Below are 20,921 nucleotides of genomic sequence, written 5' to 3' on the forward strand. Positions count from 1 at the left end.
TATTTTTAATTTTGAAGAAAAAAAAAGATTTTTTTTGTATTGAAGATTTTCTATAAATATTCCAATAAACTGGTAATATTTAAAAAAAAATCTTCTCACCTACGGATTTCTTAAAGTATCTCTACTCGGAATACTTTTAGAATCCCATCATTGGATAAAATTTCCTTTTTCCTTATTTATATTATTATTTTTTAATATATTAATTAATTTTTATTTATTGTTAACAAAAAGAAAATTTTTATTGTATTGAAAAATTTTTATAAATATTCCAATATACTTGTAGTATTTAAAAAATTTCTTCTCACCTAGAGATTTCATAGGCATCACTACTTGAAATACCTTTAAATCCCATCATTGGATAAAATTTTCTTTTCTTATTTTTTAATCAATATTATTATTATTATAAAGTTTCATTATTTTTCATTTTATTATATTTTAAATTTTATTTTAAAATTAACAAAATTATAGAAATTTTAACTACATAAAAAATTATTCTAACAAATTTAAATATTTTAGTATGCATAAATATTATAAAAAAATATAAAAAATTTTTTTTTACCTAAACCAAACAGGTCAACGGTCCGATCAACACTGGTTTGGATCGGTCTGACCGGTTCAATGGTTCAATCAGTGGTTTGGGTGATCCAGTGGTTCAGACCGATTCGACCTGTTCATTGGCGGTTCATCTAGACCACTTCAAGGCTGGCTAAAACGGGTTAGCGAGTCAGATCCGGGTCTACTCGCAGATCCTTCTTGGCTAAAACAGTGTCGTTTTGGGTCTTTCCTTAAACGACATCATTTTGAGTCTCAGCCCTCTATATAAGACTGAAATTGTTTTTTTCAATTCATTCTACCTTTTTTTGCCAAAAAAAATTACAAAGGGAAGCTCTGAGGCCCGGTCGGCGTTCGACCTCTGGCGTTTGTGCCGTCGTGCCGACTGTCGGTGGTCGAAAAACATAAAACTTTCCCAAACGTTCACCTCCTCGTGATCTTTTCAGATCTGGTGCCCGTTTTGCCAGAAACTACCCCGATCAGCGTAGATCGGGGCTCAAAGCTTTCGGTCTTCTCTTCTTTTTTTTTTTTTTTTGTAAAACCAAAATTGATGTTATTTTTTTCTTGTTGCAAGTACCTTATTTGGCATTGGTTTCCTTACTACGGGGAGGACTATGTTTTTTTTTTTTTTTTTGGTTTGGTTTTTTTGTTTTGGTGTTGGGGGTTGTTTGCATTTTTAGTTTCTGTATCTGAGAGATTTTTTTTTTGAATGAAATGAGCTGGGGTTTTTATGTATGGATCCTCATCTGGAAAAGGAAGAAGCTAGGGTTTTTATAAAACTGAACATATGTTCGGGAAGTTGGTATAGGAGTCTATAGATATAGCTGTAGGTGTCTGTAGCGCGTGGTTGTAAGGGTGGCGAAAGTCATAAGTGTGGCTGGTCTGGTGGCTAAATGAGGCTACTGGGGCCGACGGTGCCACCATTTTCCAGCCCTCTGTTTTTTTGTCTTTCTCTTTTTTTTCTTTTTTTAATTATTATTATTATTAAAATTATTATTAATATTAAATTGAAAATGAAGACAGTAGACCTGGATAAAACAGGTGTCTACAACACCAAATTGACATAAAACCCAATCAAAATTGACCCAAAAAGAGAGTTATAAGAAGAGTTCAAGAAGTATTTTGATCTAGGAAGATATATAAAAGGAGGAAGAAAATGAGAAAATATAAAAGGAAATAAAATTGCTATAGAGATGAGAATGAAGATTGAAAGAAATTGAAACCAGCTTCATTGTGACCCAATTCTTATACAAAAATTGGTTTCCAATTAAAATGATCTTGGACAAAATAATCAATTAAATTATAAACCCAAATTTAGTTTTATTCAATTACATGAGACAATAATTTCGAAATGGAATCATCTTTTTTAAGCTATTGGATTATGAATTTAAGGAGCTAAGTTTAGAAAACATATCCACATACTTGTATGATCATATCCTATTTTCATATACTTTGAGTTTTTTTTTATGGAGTATAATTTTTTTAACTCCATAAACAAAATTAAAAATTGTCATATTATTTATTTATTTATTAATTAACTTTTTATTATTTAATATATTCTAATATATATTTGTCATCTTACTAATTTTATTTATGATAATTAAATATTTCTGACCGTAAATCAAATCATTTTTCTTGACTATCTAAAAGTTTAAAAATCAAATTTTAGCAAAATTAAACCTTTATCTACAAAGAGTATAACACTTTTGAACCCAAAAAAAAAAAAAAAAAAACACTAAATCAAAGATCACATTTAAAGCTAGCAACATTCTCATATTTCTTCTAGTTAACTCATCCTCAAATACAATTAAAGCGACATGCTCTCAATTGCCATAAGTTTAACATCCTTCGGAGCCCTGAACTACATAATCTTCAAGTTCCCACAGCTAAAACAACAAGCTAGTACGACCTTCGGTTTCTTGTACTATCGATAAAGTAGCCTAATTAAGACTTTTATCGTTGAAAAAAAAAAGTTAATGTCACAGTTAGTTTCTTAATTATAATAAAATATTTAATATAATATTTAAATTTTAAAAATTTTTAATATGATATTTGAATTATAAATTTATTAATAATTTAGTACACACCCTTAATGAGGTTAGGTATAAATGATAATTTATTTGACTAACAAATAATTTTTTAAATATTATATTAGTTAATAAATTTATAATTTATGTATTATATTAAAAATTTTAAAATTTAAATATCATATTAAAAAATTTTTAAATTTAAGTATTTCATTAAATATTTCATTATAATTTAGGGGCTATTGAACATTATTCCTTTAAAAAATTGCATTGTTATGCAATCTAGTTTTTGGTACAAATAGCAAATTTATTAAGAAGGGGTGTGATTTTGGAGAAAGTAAAAACAAATAATCATTGAGTCCTCCTCTTTTTCGGACAACATATACAAAGAGATCCGCCACCAGTCAAGTAATTAGTGAACCTATGAGAGATGTTTATACTTGTTTATTTCTCTTCTATATGTCATTTATCTATTTTCTTCTTTAGTTATTCACTAAAGCAACTATGATTTGGAAGTTGATTTGAGGCAAGTGTTTGAATTTATTATGACATATCCATGAGGCACTCAATGAACCTTTTTTAATCTCATGAAACCTTTTTCGAACCTTACTTACAATGGTGCAAGAACAATTTTTTTTTGTTCAACCGGTGTATTGTATTCCTATCTTAATGATCAAAATTTTATTTTTTATAATTTGATTCTTTAGTTTGGTTTATGAAATGTGATTCTTGAGGTTTTTTAAGATTCCTAACAATGTCAAAAAGGAAAAAGTAAATAAAATAAAATAAAAACTCTCTTCTTATTGAGATTCTTTTAAATTCCGGACGGAAAGTAAAAAGGTTTTTCTCCATTCGTTTTCACTTAATTGCATTTTAAGAGTACATAGACAACATTATTTACTTTAGAAACATAGTAATTTTATACGTTGCTTTTTATTTAATTTTTAAAATTCAACAAAAGATGACACTTTTACGATAAAAAAGTGATTTTTGTTGAAAATATGAAAACAATTTTTTTAGAATTCAACAAAAATAACATTTTTAATATAAAAATATGATTTTTTTTAAAAATATAAAAAAATTATTTCTTAAGATTTTTAAATTTCAACAAATATGATGTTTTTAAGTTTAAAAATGCAATTTTTATTGAAAATATGATAAAAAAATTTGTATTACGATAAAATTTTATTATTACATATAAAATTTATTATTACATGTATTATATGTGCAATAAAACCTTAAATAATTTTACTTAAATAATTTAATAAAAATATTAAATAAACAATTTACATATTAAATAAATAAAATTTTAAATAAATCATCTATTTATCCACATGTTATTTACTTGTTACATGTTATGAATGTCACATGTTATGAATGTGTCATCAAAGATAATATAATAAAAGATTTTATAAGATAATTTTACAATTTTCTAACCAGACACAAAAATTTTGCATTCGTTAAAGTCAATAAAACTCAAGAATTACATATTTTTCTTTTAATATCACTTTCTCACATAAATCACTTTCCCTCTCAAAATTTAAAAATTTACAAACCAAACACACCTTAAGAGTTAAATACAAAATGACTCTTGTACTATACACTTTCTGTTAATTTGATACTTAAAAAAATAAATTTCTCACTTTAGTTCCTAAACTTTTATTCTGTTAAGCACGTTGGTACTTTAGTATAATACTATTAGTCAACTTACTTACTTAGCATTAATACCCAATGAAATCACGATTAGGATTATAAATGATACAATAATACTCGTAAATTACTTGAGTTTAACTAAAATAAAACTTAATTTTGGCTCAGTTATTATCGAGTTGAGTTCGACTTATGATTGAGCCGAGTTTGAACATTTTTATATCTGACTTAAGTAATTTATGAGCCTAATTGTGTTTTATATTTTAATATATTATTTTAATTAATAAAATATATTGAACTCGAGTTCAAGTTCGAGTACAAATAATCAAATGGTTGTTAAATATAAGAATCAAACTTATTTTTACATGTTAATCGAGTACGATTGAGCGAATTCGAGTAGTTCAATTCTCGAGTTAAAAAAACAAATTTTGATTGAGCTTTAATTGAGTTTCGAACCTCGAATTTGGAGTCAAATTCGAGTTTAATGTTATATCGACTTGAACTTAATTAATTTAAAAAAGGTGTGGTATAAATGTTTATTTATTGCCACATCATTTATTTTTCACATTAGCATTTAAATAAAAAATTTAAATTTTTTTTGAAAAAATTAATTTATAATTTAAAAAAATAAAAAAAAAGGAAAGAATTGGAAAGAGAAAAAATAAATTTTTTGTTGACATAGAAATATCTGGACATTAATGACATTTGGTATGATTTTATTGGATATTCATCCTCGTTAACCACTTAATTAATGATAATAATGTGAGGTACCAAAATTTTTTATAAAATGAAAGTTAAATTGCTGATGTTAAAATTTTATTTCTTTAAGTATCAAATTGATAAAAGATGTACAGTACAAAGATACATATTAACCCAATTATTAACTAAGGAGTCGTTCACTATTGTTGCAAATTTTATGTTATATATTATATTTTTGAAAAATTGGCCTTGTTTTATTTTTATTTTATTTTTAATTTATTCAATTTAAAAGCATGTTTGGATAGATAATTTTGCTACAAAAACTTGTTAACAGAAGTTTATAAGAGAAAAATGGCGTGGATTTGAATTCTTTTATTAGCAATTTTTTTTTTTAATTTTCAAACATTAAAATTGCCACTGTAATCGAGCGGATGAGCAATGCCTGTACCAGGAATAGTGCCTAAAATATTTTCACAATTTTTTAAACATTTTTTTATTTTTTCTCCAATTTTCAAAATATATTTTTTTAAATTTTTTTAACATATGAAAACAAGGTCTTTGGAAAATTGGAAATGTAATTTGCAAATTCTGATGATCAAACTCCAAAAAACTTGCTAGAAACAACCTTTAAACAATGTGGGTGAAGTTGTGTTTTGTTTTGTTTTTGGATTTTTGGATTTTTTTTTTTTTGAAATGAAAACACACTCACCAAGAGTTTATTATATTTTTTATATTTACTTTAAAAAATATATACAAATTGATACCTAAAGAATTAAAATATATAATTTTCATTATGAATTTTTAAATTTTATATTATATTAATTTCGTTAATTATATCAACTTATACACGTAACATTTAACAAATATTATAAGTTATGTGTGCATCACACATAGTATTAACATCTTTTTTCAATATAAATTAAAATATATATTTTGTACTTGAACAGTAAAAATTGTTTAGTATCAATCAATTATTGTTTATCATATGACATCTACATAAAATTTTTATAAAATATTTAACACTTTTATTTAATAGAAAGCATACATATAATACAATTACACTATTTATTTACATTGTTTTGATTCTATATAAGGGTGTTAAATTAATAATATTAGAATTTGAATTAAAACGATACATAATTTTAAATTTCAAAATGTAAATTGTACATTTGAATTCTTCAAGTACCAATTTATACATTTTTTCAAAGTTCAGGCACAAATTTGAAACTAAAATATAAAACACAACAAAACAATCGCAACAACCCGTAAATTTAGCCTAAATAAACTTATTCTTTACTGTTATGATAATCATTAGCAATTCTCAAGTTGAAAATCCAAACCAACCATAACATACATGAAGCTATTAAGACAAACCGCAAGTTTACTTTAAGGGAATACAAGCACAAATAAGTTATTTCTTTTGCTTGTCTCAAAAGTTACCAGTTCCAAAGCGGAAGTAGGAGGGGAATAATATAGACTATTAAGTTTCCTGAGTGAGTCACAAATTACTAATAAAACAGAACATGTCTATAACATGTCAAGGAAACTATCAGACAATGTTCATAAAACATCGCATATAACAAGCAGAGTCATCCATATTATGCAAAATATGGAATTTAAACCATTAGACTTCCCCCTCTCAGCGCAAGCACAAGATGAAGCACAGAGCCACCCTCAATATTGTACTCACGAGCCGTCTTGTCATCTCCAAGCTGCTTGCCAGCATAGATGAGCCTACAACCATGGAAAAAATCAGTGAAATAAGATATCACAATATCAAGGCAACTAAAAGATTATACATTGGATCCATCAAGTGTAAGCAATTACAAAAGTGAACCACTAAAGCCTGAGTATTTTATACTTAAAAAGCATCTTTCAGGGTAAACGTTGTACAGAATTTAAACCAAAATAATAATGTAAAAGGAGTTAGCGTGTTAATGGAGAACCTATACAAGTCTGTTTTGAAAGAAAAAACCCAGAGAACAGAATCACTACCTTTGCTGCACAGGTGGAATTCCTTCTTTCTCTTCAACCCGTTCCTTAATCCGATCAATGGTATCAGTGGGTTCGATATCAATCTCAATCTCTTTGCCAGTGAGAGTCTTGACCTTGATCATAGTCCCTCCCCTAAGCCTCAAAACCAAGTGAAGAGTCGACTCCTTTTGGATGTTATAATCTGCAAGAGTCCGACCATCTTCAAGCTGTTTGCCGGCAAAAATCAATCTCTGCTGATCAGGAGGTATTCCTTCCTTGTCCTGTAAGAGTTGAGTCCATCATCAAACGATTAATTACAGGAAGAGAAAAAAAAAGAAAAGAAGTTTAACACAGACCCCTCTCAAGCCTTGCCATACAGTGCAAATAAGAAGAAAAGTTAGAGAAATTCTTGCCAATTTAGTTAACATTAGATTGCTTCACTCATTAATCTTGGGAGACAATCACAATTTTTACAACCATGGAAGTTAAATCAAGGTATCTCAGCTATGAAAATTTTCAAATCCAAGCTTCTTAAGATATAAGTTAGGTCATAAATTGTCTAACTCAACAGTACAACATCAACTTCCCACGCTGTTCAATAGCAGAAAAGTTATATGCAAATCAAGAATACAGCAATACTACATCACAACTTTTCTACCACTGAATATGAAAGTATCTCATCCTAGATTGAATCTGTGTCATTTCTGTAGAATATAAGCATCAGAATTCAAACCATTTCAATTCAAACTTAGCATTAGCAGCATCACAGCATAAAGCACTGTTAATAGTTAATTGTACAAATTTACCATAAAAGAGGGGAAATTTTCAATAAAAACATATTTTCCATATATCCACCGAATAATTTAAGTTCTAATTCTTTTTCTTTAGCTTTCCTATTGTTTTTCTGTACTTTTCTCGTCAACCAAACAGAAAGTCAGTAATAAGAGTATAAAGCTAATTCTTTAAAAAAAACCCAGAGAAAAAAATAGCATAAAGATCAACAAGAGAGAGGGCAAAAGAAGGAAAACCTGAATCTTGCCCTTGACATTATCGATAGTATCGGAGCTCTCAACCTCGAGAGTAATAGTCTTTCCTGTAAGCGTCTTCACAAAGATCTGCATCTCTTTCTTTCTAAATTAATAAAATTTTCTTCAAGATATATAGATTTTTGTTTGGCAAAGAAAGAATTGATGCTGCAACGCAACTATGGGTATGGATGCAGGTACAGAGAAGAAGAATATTTGGGAGAATTTATAGTAGGTTTTTTTTTTTTTTTTTGATAAGTGGAAAGTGGGTGGGATTAGGGTCAGCAAATCCATCCGAAATTGTTGGGTTCCAATCTGACCCGAATAATTTAGGATCGGATTTTTTTGAAAAAAATGGGTTTTGAGTCGAGTCGGGATCGATTTTATTTTTTAGAAAAACGATTTCGGGTTGGAGTCGGTTTTATATTAAACCCGACCCTACCGACCCGAAATATTTACAAAAATGCCTTTACTATATATATGTAAATTTTTTTTAGGGTTTTTCATTTCCTTCTGTAGTTTGCGCCTCTTACCCGCTCGAGTTTGATCTCCTTACACAACCTTCTTATTTCCTTCTGTAGTTTTATCTCCAGCCCGTTCGATCTCTTCACACAACGAGACCTCATCTCCTTCTGCAGTTTTGCCTCTTACTCACTCGATCTCTGTCTCCTGTCGACTCATTAATAAGGCACAGCTCGACCCAATAGTAGTATCCCCTTTTTTTAGGAAAGGCACGCTAATCGATTCTCATCTTGTCCAATCTATTGTAATGGCGCAGCTGAGGAAAGAGGCGAACGAAAACGTTTGGGCAGACTAAGGCTAAGCAAACAAGCTAGTTTCATACCAGTCGACTCTTGGAAAGTGAGACCGACAAAGCATTTCATTTGAAAGAAAAGGCGAGTCGAGTTTTTGACTGCTGTTACTAAACTTTGAGATTTAAAGTTTTCGCTTGACTCTTCCGTTTTGTCAAGTAGCTTACATTTTTCAGGTAAAACCCTCAAAGCTTATTTAAACAAACATAATGAAATTGTAGACAGTTTGAACTTGAAAATCAACGCTTTCAGTCTAAAGAGTTTAAATATACAAAAATAGTGTTTTACCGAGATTTTTGCCAGCAATAAAATTTCACTCATAAGTGAGAGAAAAATCTTAACATTTTGGCACTTATGTTATATTGATGCAAACCCAAAGTGATCCGTTTGAAAAAAATATTCAGCTTTAATATGATTATAAAAGGTCTGCCATGCCAAAAACCTCACCCCTAGATTTCATTAGTCCCATAGAAAAAACCATCAAATTTTCAATGGAAAGGCATTGGAAACTCGACAAATTTAACAATGATAAAGCTGGTGTAGCCATGCAAGGCATGTGGAGGGATTGAGAATAAAGTTCACTGCAAAATTCTCTCCACAGACTGATCAGAATCATCAAAGGAACAAGGAATATATGCCAATGTAGACTGCCAACCAAACAAGGTCGTTAAGTGAAAATAAAACTGTCAGGTCGGGTAAAATTCGAGTAACAATATGCTTAACGGGTCAGGTTCGGGTATTTCAATTATAACCTTCGAGCGGATACGGGTCAGGTATCGAGTAAAACTATAGAAGCTTCGGGTCGGAGGCGAAGACAGCAAAAAACCGACTCGCCCTGCCCTGTTGCCAACATTAGGTGGGATTGAGAATCTCAAAATCTATGTTCCATTGGAGTTCAGAATTAGTTCGATGGTGAGACCTTATAAACAAAATATAAACAATACATATTTTGTCTGGAAGCCAGCCATTTACTACCTATTATAATATATTATATCATAAGATTATATTTTATACACATGATAAAATAATATAATATTATAAATAATATTTTATATTTAATATATTTACGAATTAAAATAAAATTATTTATTTATTTATCAAAATTATTTTTTTTCAAAATTTATATAATTTAAATTATTAATATAATTTTTAAAAATATAATAAAATTTATAATTTAATTTTATAAATTAAAAATAATCATTTTCACTTTGATAAAATTAAATAATTTTATATCAAAAAAATATTAATCCTCTTTATTATTTTTATCTCTCTCTTTAAATATTTTATTTTTTAATAATTTTATACATCAAATATAACCCAAATAAATTATTTATTTTCAATTTCATTTGTAATCAACGTCATAATAATAATAATAATAAATTTTGCTTGCACCTCATTCTTGTAAAACACGTGATTTTTCTAAGATATAAAAAAATTTAATTTTTTAAAAGAAATTGGAGATTTTTAGATAAGGATTAAAATTTTAAAAAAAAATCTGTGGATAAAGAAAATGAAGGTTCCAGAGAGGTGGGGTTTTTTTTTGCCAAGTAAATTTCGAATTTGTGAGCAAATGACCAGAGAGAGAAAATTAAAAAAAAAAATTAAGGAAGCTTGTATTGGAGTATTAGGCGAGGAAAAATTAAAAATAAAAAAAGAAAAGTGGAAGGAAGAAAGAAAAAAAAAAAGGAAAAGAAGAAACTTTTTTCCGAGGAAAAAATATTCTACAAATGGCGCTCGGGTACGTTGGCAATTCATTTCGCACCCCAAGTATGAAAGTGGGCTTGAAATTAAAGATCTTTATAATAGGAACATAGCCTGCAGCATCCAATAAATTTGGGACTTGTTGTCAGAAGCGGGCTCAATTTGGACTTCTTGGATCGAGGCTTTGGTTCTTAAAGGAAAGACCATTTGACATAAGTTTGAAATCCAAAACTATAATTGGAGTTGGAGGAAATTACTACGATTACGTTAATCACGTTTGGTTAGCGAAAATATTTTATATTTTATATTTTATATTTTATATTTTCATATTTTTATGTTTTTATGTTTTTATTTTTATTTTTTTTAAAAAATATATTTGATAAATAAAAATTAAAATTATTTTCTAAAATATATAAATAAATAAATAAAATATTCAATAATATTACTATTAATATCATCTAAATGTAAATATAATATATATTTATTAATTAATGACATTAAAAAGTATTTAAATATGATAACTTGCAATATATAAGAAAAAATAATATACATCTCTTATTTTCATAAATGAAAACATTTTTTTGTTTTAATATTTCAACCCACTTTCTTTTTTATTTTTTAAAATCTTATTTTTATTTTTAATTACCAAATACGTTTTCACTTATATTTTTTATTTTTTAAGAAAATGAAAATAAAAAATAACTCTATTTTTGGAAACCAAACATTACTTTAATTTCTTAGTTTACAACACAACATAAAGGGATAACTAGTTAGAAGTTTCATGGTTCTAGATATTCATGGCTAAGATCTGGAATTAGATTAGGCTGACTTAACCAAAAATTAGTTGGGATGATCTGCCATGGCTCACCCACCATATTCCTATGCATGCAGTGATCTCCTGCATAGCGATTCTTAACAAATTGCCTATTAAAGATCGGTTACATTCTTGGGCTATGAAATTAATGCTACATGTTTACTCTGTTGCACAACTTAGGAATCTAGAGATCACATATTCTTTGAATGTGAGTTTAGAAGGGAGGATGAATTGCACTGGGCAGTGGAAAGCTAAAAGGTAAATCCTTAATTTCCTTTATATTAAGGATAGCATGGTATGCTACTATGCTCATATTTATCATGTGTAGAGAGAGAAACAATAAGTTATATGGAAAGTTGCAAGAATCTTTCGTACAAGTTCTTAGTCATATTAAAGAAGTGGTCAGATTAAGGTTTTAGGGTTAACTCATTTCATAGTAAACTGTGTTAATAACAATGTCTGCACTGCTTTGGGTTTAAAGGAACCTACTCAAGTTTGATTCTTGTATTTGGTTATTTCGGTAAGAATAATTTTGATGTAACAATATTTTGATTCTTTGGATATATAAAATCACCTAATTATCCAAAAACAAAAATATAATTTTGAAGAAATATGTAAGCAAAAGGGGCGAGGAAAAAATGATATTTTTTAAAAGAAATTTATATGGCAAAAACCTTTTATTTTTTTATTTTGATTGTTGATATTGCAACATATGACTTGGGGCCTTTTTTATTCTTCATCTACTTTATCTAGTACCAATTATTTTATTTTACAATGTCTTTTTAAAAAAATTAAGAAAATCTTTTTTCTAGAAAAAATGAGTTGATTTAAGCTAAAATTTGAATGGTTTTTGTTGAAATTTGCATATGTAAGTTTTAGATTTGATTGAAAGTTTCAATCTTAGACAATGGATATGCACAACTATAAATAAGAAAGAGAGAAAGAGAGATGAAGAGAAAAGAATGAAAAGAGGAATGATGAACAAGATTGGGGATGCACTTTAACCCTTATCGAGCACAAATGAAGGCAAAGTATTATCTCCGTTGGAGATTGAAGGTAAAGAAGTTAAAAAAAATGAAAAAGATAAAAAAATAAAATTCTATCCACCCATGAAAAGATGGGAAAAATTCTCTCAACTCATGTGAGTGGGTTTTTATTACGTTGAAAATTTTCTCAACCAACTATCATTTTTTTCATTTTAAACTATTAATTTTCTTGTTGAACCACTCATTTTTTTTTTTGTTATCATCTTGTCGATTTGTGAGGTTGACATGGAAGGATCACCGAATACTAGCAATGCAGGCTTCATAGATGGAGCTTATAAGCAAAAGATAGTTGTAGATTAGAAAAATCTTTTTTCGATGTTGAAAAATCAATCATTGTAGTTTCCCCCCTCCTATAGAAAGAAAATGGAAAGGTCTTGGTGAAGCCATCGGATGATTTTTTGAAGAAGGAGTGCATCAATGGCGAAACTCATTGGTGGCTTAATTTATTGGTAAGACACCTAACTTTAGCCAATTTCAGTGACTAGTTAGTATCTTGCAGGGAAATAAGGGAACGATTATGATCAAACCAATAGGGAATAACTTGTTCTTATTGTAATTCTCTTCTAAGTTGGATCGTGATAGAGTACTAAAATCAAGGCCTTGGCATATTCAGAACAAGCCTATCATAGTTCAAAAATAGGAACCAAGGATGAAAAGTTTAGAGTTTCAGATGAACAGGTTACTTGTTTGGATACATTTGAATAATGTGCCATTGGAGTTATACACAAAGAAAGGGCTAAGCTATGTAAAAAGTGTGATTTGTGTACCACTGTACATGGATAAAATTATAGCAAATTGTAAGAGGCTAGCATATGCAAAGATTTGTGTGGAGATGGAGGTAAATGTTAAGGTCCCTCGATATATAAATGTGATGCTAAGAAATGGAACACTTGTTTAGGTATTGGTAGAGGTACCATGGATGCCTCTATGATGTTAGTGTTGCAATATATTTAGGCATTCAAGTAAAGTTTGTATGAATAAGCCAATGGCTACAGAAACAAAGGTGTGGCAGCAAAAGAAACAAAATAATGAGCCAAAAAAAGAATTGAAAAAAGGAAAAAAAAAGTGGTTGTATTAGAAAATGCCAGAATTAAGGCAAAACAAGTTGTGCATTTTACTTTAACAAATAGAATTACTCTATTGGAAACAATTGTTGAGAATGATAAAATGAATGATAAAGCTTAAATGGACCTAATGAAGGTAGAATCTTAATAGACAAAAGAGGTTGATCCAGTTATCAACTCACCAAAGAAAATGAGGGCAGCATTAGTTAGAGTTGTAGACTTGATGAAATAGTTGAAGAATAAGAAAAGAGGACTTACTAATAAAGGAAAAAACAAAGTAAAGGTAGATCTATCTACCTTAAAAGGTATATCATTTTCTTCTTTTTCCTCATGAACATCCTTAGTTGGAATGTTAGAAGGCTTAATGCTCCTCTGAAGCAAAAATAGGTTGTAGGTAGGATTAGGCGAGCTTAAGTTGATGTAGCCTGCTTATTAGAAACTAGGATAAAGTAGCAGAATATTCTACAAATCTTGAACACTTATTTTCTTTGTTGGTCTTTTTGTAAGAATTATTCTACAGCTTATAATGGTTGAATATGGCTACTATGAAAGTGTAAATTACATGTGGAGTTAGTCACAAACAATGATCAAAGTATCACTTGTAAAATCGTATGTGAACATAAGTGATATACCTTACTGCCATTTATGGATACAATAGTGAGGGAGAACAAAGAAGATTATAGACATATTTGATCTCACTCTAAAGTATAGTTGATAACAGCCCATAGATATTGACAAAATATTTCAATATGATACCCATCCTATGAACAGTTCTTACTATAATGGTTTCCAAATAGCAAGCTCAAGTACCAAAAAATTACAAAAGTGTATTGTATTGGATCACTCATACATGGGGCCGTTGTTCACATGGACTAACCATACATTATCTAAAAAGTTAGACAGAGTTTTAATTAATGATGCATGACCTTTACAATGGCCAAACTCGACAGTTGAATTCTTTTTACTTGAAGTTTCAAACCGTTGCCCAGTTTTGATTAAATTGAACGTCCTAAGGCAGTCTCCACCAAAGCCATTCAAGTTTTTCAATTTTTGGATAAGGCATCCAAATTTTTTGAAGATATTAGAAGAGTCATGCAAAGTGCAAACTAATAGGAAACCTATGACTATATCACATAAAAAGTTAAAAAGATTAAAGGAAGAGCTAAAGATGTTCAATTTCATATAGTTTGGTGGCTTGATAAATGAAGTTAAAAGGAAAAGAGAAGAATTGACATAGGCATAGATTTCAGCACTAATGCAACCATCAAATATTGATGTTGAAAAGGGGAATAGGCTTTTACTAGGGTATAATGCACTATTAGGGTATTATATAACAATGAGGGTAGAAGGCTGGACAAGTTCTCTCAGTTTCTATAGAGGTTATAAGGGTTTTTCAAAAAATTGTTAGAAACATAGGATAATAAAGTTGAAGGTTGCTCAAAGGGTCAAAGGGGTTAATTGCAGATAGTCTTCAAGGTTAGTTAATTAAAAAACAACAAACTGTCTTATCCTAAGATGTAATTGTAAAAGAGATAAAGGAAGCCATATTCTCCTAGCATAGTGATAAGGCACAAAAGCTAGATGGTTATAATGCACAATTCTTTAAATTCGCTTGGAATATATAGGAAGAGATGTAACAGTAGTAATAATGTATTTCTTCAACACTCAAGACTTGTTACCTGCCTTTAACTCTACTATAATAGCATTAGTACCTAAATGTCAAAGCTCAACTAGCATTTTAGATTACAAGCCAATTTTATTTTGTTTTGTTATCTATAAAATACTAGCAAGCAGAATGCAAAGGTACTTGCCAAATCTTATTAGTATAAGCCAAAGTACTTTTATAAAAAGAAGAAACATTACCGAAAATGTGCTACTGGCTCAGGAATTAGTGAAAGGGTACAATAGAACCACGTTTTCCCCAAGGTGTGCCATAAAGGTAGATTTAAAGAAAGTTTTTGATTTTAAACACTATGAGTTTTTTTTTGTTGTCCTTGAGGTAATGGGCTTTCTGAAAAGATTTGTAAACTGGATCAAAAGCTGTCTCACTTCACTTATGTTTTCTCTGTCTATTTATGAAAGTTTGGTGGGATACTTTAAAGGTGCAAAGGGAGTAAAACAAAGGGATCCTATGTCACCATACTTGTTCGTGATAGTAATGAATATGCTATCAAGGTTACTAGACATTGCAGGCTCATATGGTATATTTTTCTATCATCTAAAGTGCAAGAAAATGCTATTGACACATTTGGGCTTCGCAGATGATTTACTAATATTCACAAAAAGGGAGTTGAATTATGTTCTCAGCATCCAAAATGTTTTACAACTGTTTTACACAATTTTTGGACTTCAATTAAATTGTGCAAAAAGTAAGATATTTTGCTCAGGGATTCAAAGAGAAAAACTAGAAGAAATTTTACAAACAAGTTTTAAGTTATATTCTCTCACTGTAAGATAATTAGAAGTGCCATTAGTCACATGCAAGCTCACCATAACAGATTGTACCTTATTAATTGAAAAAATCATAGCTAGAATACATAATGGGTAGCAAGGCATTTATCTTATGCTGGTAGAATACAGTTGATTCAGTCTGTAATATTTAACCTACACAATTATTGGTGCAAACATTTTATATTGCCTAAAAAGGTCATTAAAAAGATTAATCAACTATGCTGTTTTTTTTTTTTTGGAAAGGTTAGGAAGGTACAGCTAAGGGAGCAAAAGTAAAATGGCAGACAATGTGTAAGCCTAAGTCTGAAAGGGGCTTAAGACTAAAAGATGTAGAAAGCTATAACAAAGCTTGCATGCTTAGATTGCTATGGTCTATTTTCACACAAGCTGGCTCATTATGGATAGCATAGGTGTAATGCTATGTTCTTAAAGGGAAGAGCATATGGAAGTTACAGATAGCATAGGGTTAAAGCTGGTATATGAAGAAACTACTGCAAATTAAAAGTATTGCCACTAGATTCTTGTTACAGATGGAGAATGGAGTGATATGGCAAACTAAGAGGTCAAGTTATTCAATTGCTAAGGTGTGGGATGAAATAAAACAAAGGCAACCAAAAGTAAACTGGCACAACTTGTTTGGTGTAAGCTAGATATTCCTAAGTTTGCTATAATAACTTGGATGGCCATTCTCAATAGACTCCCTACTAAGAATAGATTAATTACATAGGAGATTTTTGTAAATGAGATTTGTGTATTATGTAAGTAAGAGATAAAAAAACAATACCATATTTTCTTCAATTGCAGCTACTTAAAAGAAGTATGGAACTATGTAACCTAAAACGAGAAGTAGTTGGATGGAAAAATGAGTTTCAGTAAGCTGTGGCCAAGTTTAAAGAGAAGGCATTGGTTTTCATTATGCTTCAATTGGTTTAGGGATCATACATTACGAGATATGGGCAAAGAGAAAAAAAAAAAATCTACAAGTCAAAAGCATTAGCAAGAGAGATTATTTTAAAGCAAATAAAAGAGATAGTCAGGTTAAGAGCAATGAGACTAAAAAATGTTACTTTTAATCATATAAATCAGAAATTGAGTGAGAGTTGGGAGTTAAGTAGAGATATGTTTGAAATGTAAATATTGAAACATCTGTACATGTTTTTTTGTAGCAGTTTACTGCTTTTTTAGATAATGAACATAATACTTATAAAAAAATGAAAAAGATAAAAAAAAAAGTTTAGGTAGTTTAATTTATCATGTTTTTTGCCTAAAATCTTTCCTAATTTGCTTGAATTTTTTCTAATTTTGCTTTTTTTTAATGGATTAGGTATGTTTATTTATCTATCTCAGAAAGCAAAAAAAAATAATAATAATAAATAAGAAACAATGGAGGGCATGGTCGTCCCTATTAGATTGGTTGTTCCTTGATGGAGAATTACAGAAAGGGAAAGAAAGAATTTCTTTTTTAATTTTAAGGTAAAAGAATATATTTCCAAAATTCTTTAATTAATATTTAATAGGTTTTTATACTATTCATGAATTTCAAAATCCGTTTGGCATTATGTGGCATTATTTGATAGGATACTAAGAATTTCATTAGATAAGATTGAGCTAAAGAGAAAAAAATTGAGCAAGATGTGAGTTTGCTAGGAATGACAAATAAGATGGTTAACTCTTATGTCTTTTTTTTTCTAATTTTCTTTTTTTTTGGAGTTTTTTTTCTCATTTATTGCATTTGCTTTGACTTTATTTCTCTTAGGTTTTATTAGATGCCAAAATTGATTTATTTTTCTTGAAATATTTTGTTTAAATATTACTTTCAATGCTTTTTATTGCTTTGGATTAATAGTATTTTCATTATCCAAAAAACAGTAAATATTGCTATCAAATTACAAGTACAACAAAAATTGGAATTTACATTTTAAACATATCCTTACTTTGCTCCCTTTTTTAATACAATTCTTGATTTACGTTATCAAAAATAGTACCTTTCTTTTCATAGCTTGACCACATCTCTAATATGTTGCATTATTAGCTCCCCTATTTCTAGTATATATATCTCCCATACCAACCAAAGTATAACAGAAGCCAATGCCTTCCCTCTTAGCATGTTAACAACCTTTTGTACTTTATTTTCCCATATTCCAGCACCTTTCCTATGAAGGTTGCATACGTGCAGTACCTACTTCCATACCTCATTTGAATAACTATTGTTGAAAAATATGCGATCCATACTCTCTTTCTCCTAATGCTTTTGATTTTTTTTGTTTTTCTTTTTTACAAATACTTAGATGGCTTAGGAATATTTAATCTCTTTACTTTTTTATTTTCTATTTTTATAATATCTTATTTATTTAAATGTTATGTTTTATTTTTTATTTTTCATTGTGATTATATTCTTGTTTTATGGCTATCTTTAGCTTTTGAAGTAAGTTTTGAAATTTGTTTTTGTTATAATTATATATATTCACAAGTTAATAGCACGTTTGGTTTTTTAATTTTAGGTCCAATTTTATATTGATCCCTAAACTTTAAAAAATTTTAATTGAATCATCAATTGCCTAAACGTGTGTCAATGTGATCCTTCTATCTGTTAGATCATTTAAATTAACGGTAAATCATACGTGACATGACAGATAATCTTTCAAACTTGTATTATGTGAATTGTTTTATTGTATGAATAGTTTCATGGAATTTTTTATGATTTTTAAACAATCATAAAATGAAAAAGGCAAAAGAGTAAAAAAAAAAAAAACTTTGACCACCCATCTTCCATCCACCATTAAAACTTTCTTTGAGCTTGAAACAGAGTCCAATTCAATCCTTTCCAAAAACCCATATCTCTCTATTCTTTCCCAATATCTTGCTGACCTTAAAACTTTTATCAAAACCCTTGAAAAGACTCTGTATACGATCTCAGGAGCTTCTTGACTCATCAAGTCTCAACTCACTTCTTCTTCTACGTCGCTAGTTTGATTAAGTATAAGATTCAAGCTTGGATTGACCTTGAGAGCATTAAGAGCTTGATAAAGGGTTTAAAAGAGCCATGGAAGAATAAAGACAAGTTGGTTCAGTTATTGGCTCAATTCCAAAATCGAGTCTCCTAAGGGTTTAATTGCGAGTTACAGAATTTAGTCCTAAAATTGAAAGCCTTTTTAGTTTTACAATCAGTCCTTTGCAACCTAAATTGTACAAAATAGATCTCAAAAGATGCAGCATTTCATATAGCCACCCATTGCCTGAAAGTTTTGTGTGAGTTGATTAAGTTTATTAAATCTCCTTTTATGAATGAAATTGTTAGTAATGGGAAAATTCCCAAAATTTTAACTTTGTTAGAATCCAAGGATTTGGATATGAAAGTTTTGGCCTTTAATTGCATTCTTGAAATTGGTTACTTTGGATGCAAAGAAGCTACAGAAACACTATTTAAAGAATGGGGAAAGTGGGGAGAAGAAACTTGTGGCCTTTGATAAAGATTTGAACATGAAAGTTTGGCCTTTGATAAAGAAACTTATGGAGTTGCAAAAGTTAGAGCTTGATAAGGATTTGATTGAGATAGAAAAGTTTGGTAATGAAAATGAAGAGAGTGGGGAGAAGAAAGAGAGAAAAGAGAAAACAAGTTTTGGTCTTCCTCCATATAATTTGTTCAAACCTTTGAAAAATTTCATGTAATGCAAGTTTGGAAGATTATCTGTCATGCCACATAGGATTTATTGTTAATTTAGACGGTCTAGTAAACAGAGGGACCACGTTAACATATGTTTGAGCAGTTAAGAATATAATTAAAATTTTTTAAAATTTAGAGATTAATATAAAATCTAATCTAAAGTTTAAGGACTATGCATACTATTAACTCTATATTCATTTATTTGTCAAAAGTTTATCTTTGCATTATTACTTAAGATTCTTTTGAGTTAATGTTTGTTATTAATCATTTGAATTCCATTGATTAGTTAATTATTTTTTTAAGAGTTTTACTTAATTAATTTTGATTTTGATTTCGTTTTTTTTCTTTTTCTGTCTTTTCATGCATTATAAAACCATAAAATCAGTAGAGTACAATTTATGATGCCATAGTAATACTAACATTTGTTACAGTGTGTTTGGATGAAAAATTTTACAATTTTGAAGAAATCTGAAATAAAAGTATTTTAAAATATATTATTTTAAAATACTATCATTTATAATTATTTTGTTTGGATGAATATTTCTTAGAAAAAAATTAGTTTATTGTAATTAGATGAGATAAAAATAATTATAAAAAAATAATAATTGAATTAAAGATAAAAATATATGTTTAAATAAAATATGCAAATTGGCATCATTAATTAGCAAACATATATAGATATTATTAATGTTATAAAAATAAAAAATATTAGAGTTAAATAAAGTGATTTTTTTGTTTATATTTTTATGATGGGCTATATGCGGCAAAGAAATTAAAGATTGGAAGAATTTTGAAAAGCATTTATTTTGGAAGAATTTCATAAGAGAATTTTAAAAATCACTTATTTTGGTGGAATTTTAAAATTAAAAAAATTCTTTTTAAAATTTCACCTAAAATTTGAAATTTTCTCTTATTTTTCCTCAAACAAGTAAATTCATTTTTAGAGTTTTAAAAATCTTGATTAAAATGAAATTTTCCAAATGCCTCATCCAAACACGCCCTCATTGTATAACTCTTCAAGCATTCATTTGTATTTATCTAAGGATTATAAAATAAAATATAATTTAAATTAGTTGCCTTATTCAATCCATTGTATTTTTTTTATAACTACTTCTTAATATTTGTCATTTTTATGTAATCTCTTTGTTACATTTCCATATATAAATTCCATTCCTCTTTTGCATTTGCGTTAAAAAGTTTCCATATAAATGAATCGTTCTAATAAAGATGAAAATTGCATTAGATCATAATATAATTGTACCAATATTTTTTAATACTTTTTATTGATATTTTCTATTATTTTGTAAATTTGTTGTTTAATTAATTATCTTTAGGAGTTTTAGTTTTAGTTAATTTTACTATAAGTATGGTTATCTGCTTTGATTTCTTTCATTTTAATTTTGGATATCCAATTTTGTTTGTTATTTTTTTATTTGGTCAAA

The 20,921-nt window shown here is 28.6% G+C and overlaps 1 protein-coding gene and 1 pseudogene across 1 annotated transcript; one reads left to right on the top strand and one right to left on the bottom strand.

Annotated features, from left to right (window-relative positions):
* Positions 1-6,254: 6,254 nt before the first annotated feature.
* LOC111276060 (ubiquitin-NEDD8-like protein RUB2) lies at positions 6,255-8,195 on the bottom strand. Its single transcript, XM_022861810.2, has 3 exons — positions 7,931-8,195; positions 6,924-7,183; positions 6,255-6,662 (listed from the first exon to the last, which is right to left on the bottom strand). Exons 1-3 carry the CDS (start codon positions 8,021-8,023, stop codon positions 6,545-6,547), a joined length of 471 nt encoding a protein of 156 aa, XP_022717545.1. The 5' UTR covers positions 8,024-8,195; the 3' UTR covers positions 6,255-6,544.
* A 2,271-nt stretch (positions 8,196-10,466) lies between these two features.
* On the top strand, positions 10,467-19,495 carry LOC149511577 (uncharacterized; annotated as a pseudogene).
* The last annotated feature ends 1,426 nt before the right edge of the window (positions 19,496-20,921 follow it).

This window comes from Durio zibethinus, chromosome 25 (genome assembly GCF_047325235.1).
Source record: "Durio zibethinus cultivar Kanyao isolate XHJ-2024 chromosome 25, ASM4732523v1, whole genome shotgun sequence".
Lineage (NCBI taxonomy): Eukaryota > Viridiplantae > Streptophyta > Magnoliopsida > Malvales > Malvaceae > Durio > Durio zibethinus.

Coding starts and splice junctions, on each gene's coding strand:
- LOC111276060 (XM_022861810.2), bottom strand. CDS start 8,023: ATGCAGATCTTTGTGAAGACGCTTACAGGAAAGACTATTACTCTCGAG. Junction 7,184..7,930: donor ATGTCAAGGGCAAGATTCAG/GTTTTCCTTCTT, acceptor CAACTCTTACAG/GACAAGGAAGGAATACCTCC. Junction 6,663..6,923: donor ATTCCACCTGTGCAGCAAAG/GTAGTGATTCTG, acceptor CCATGGTTGTAG/GCTCATCTATGCTGGCAAGC.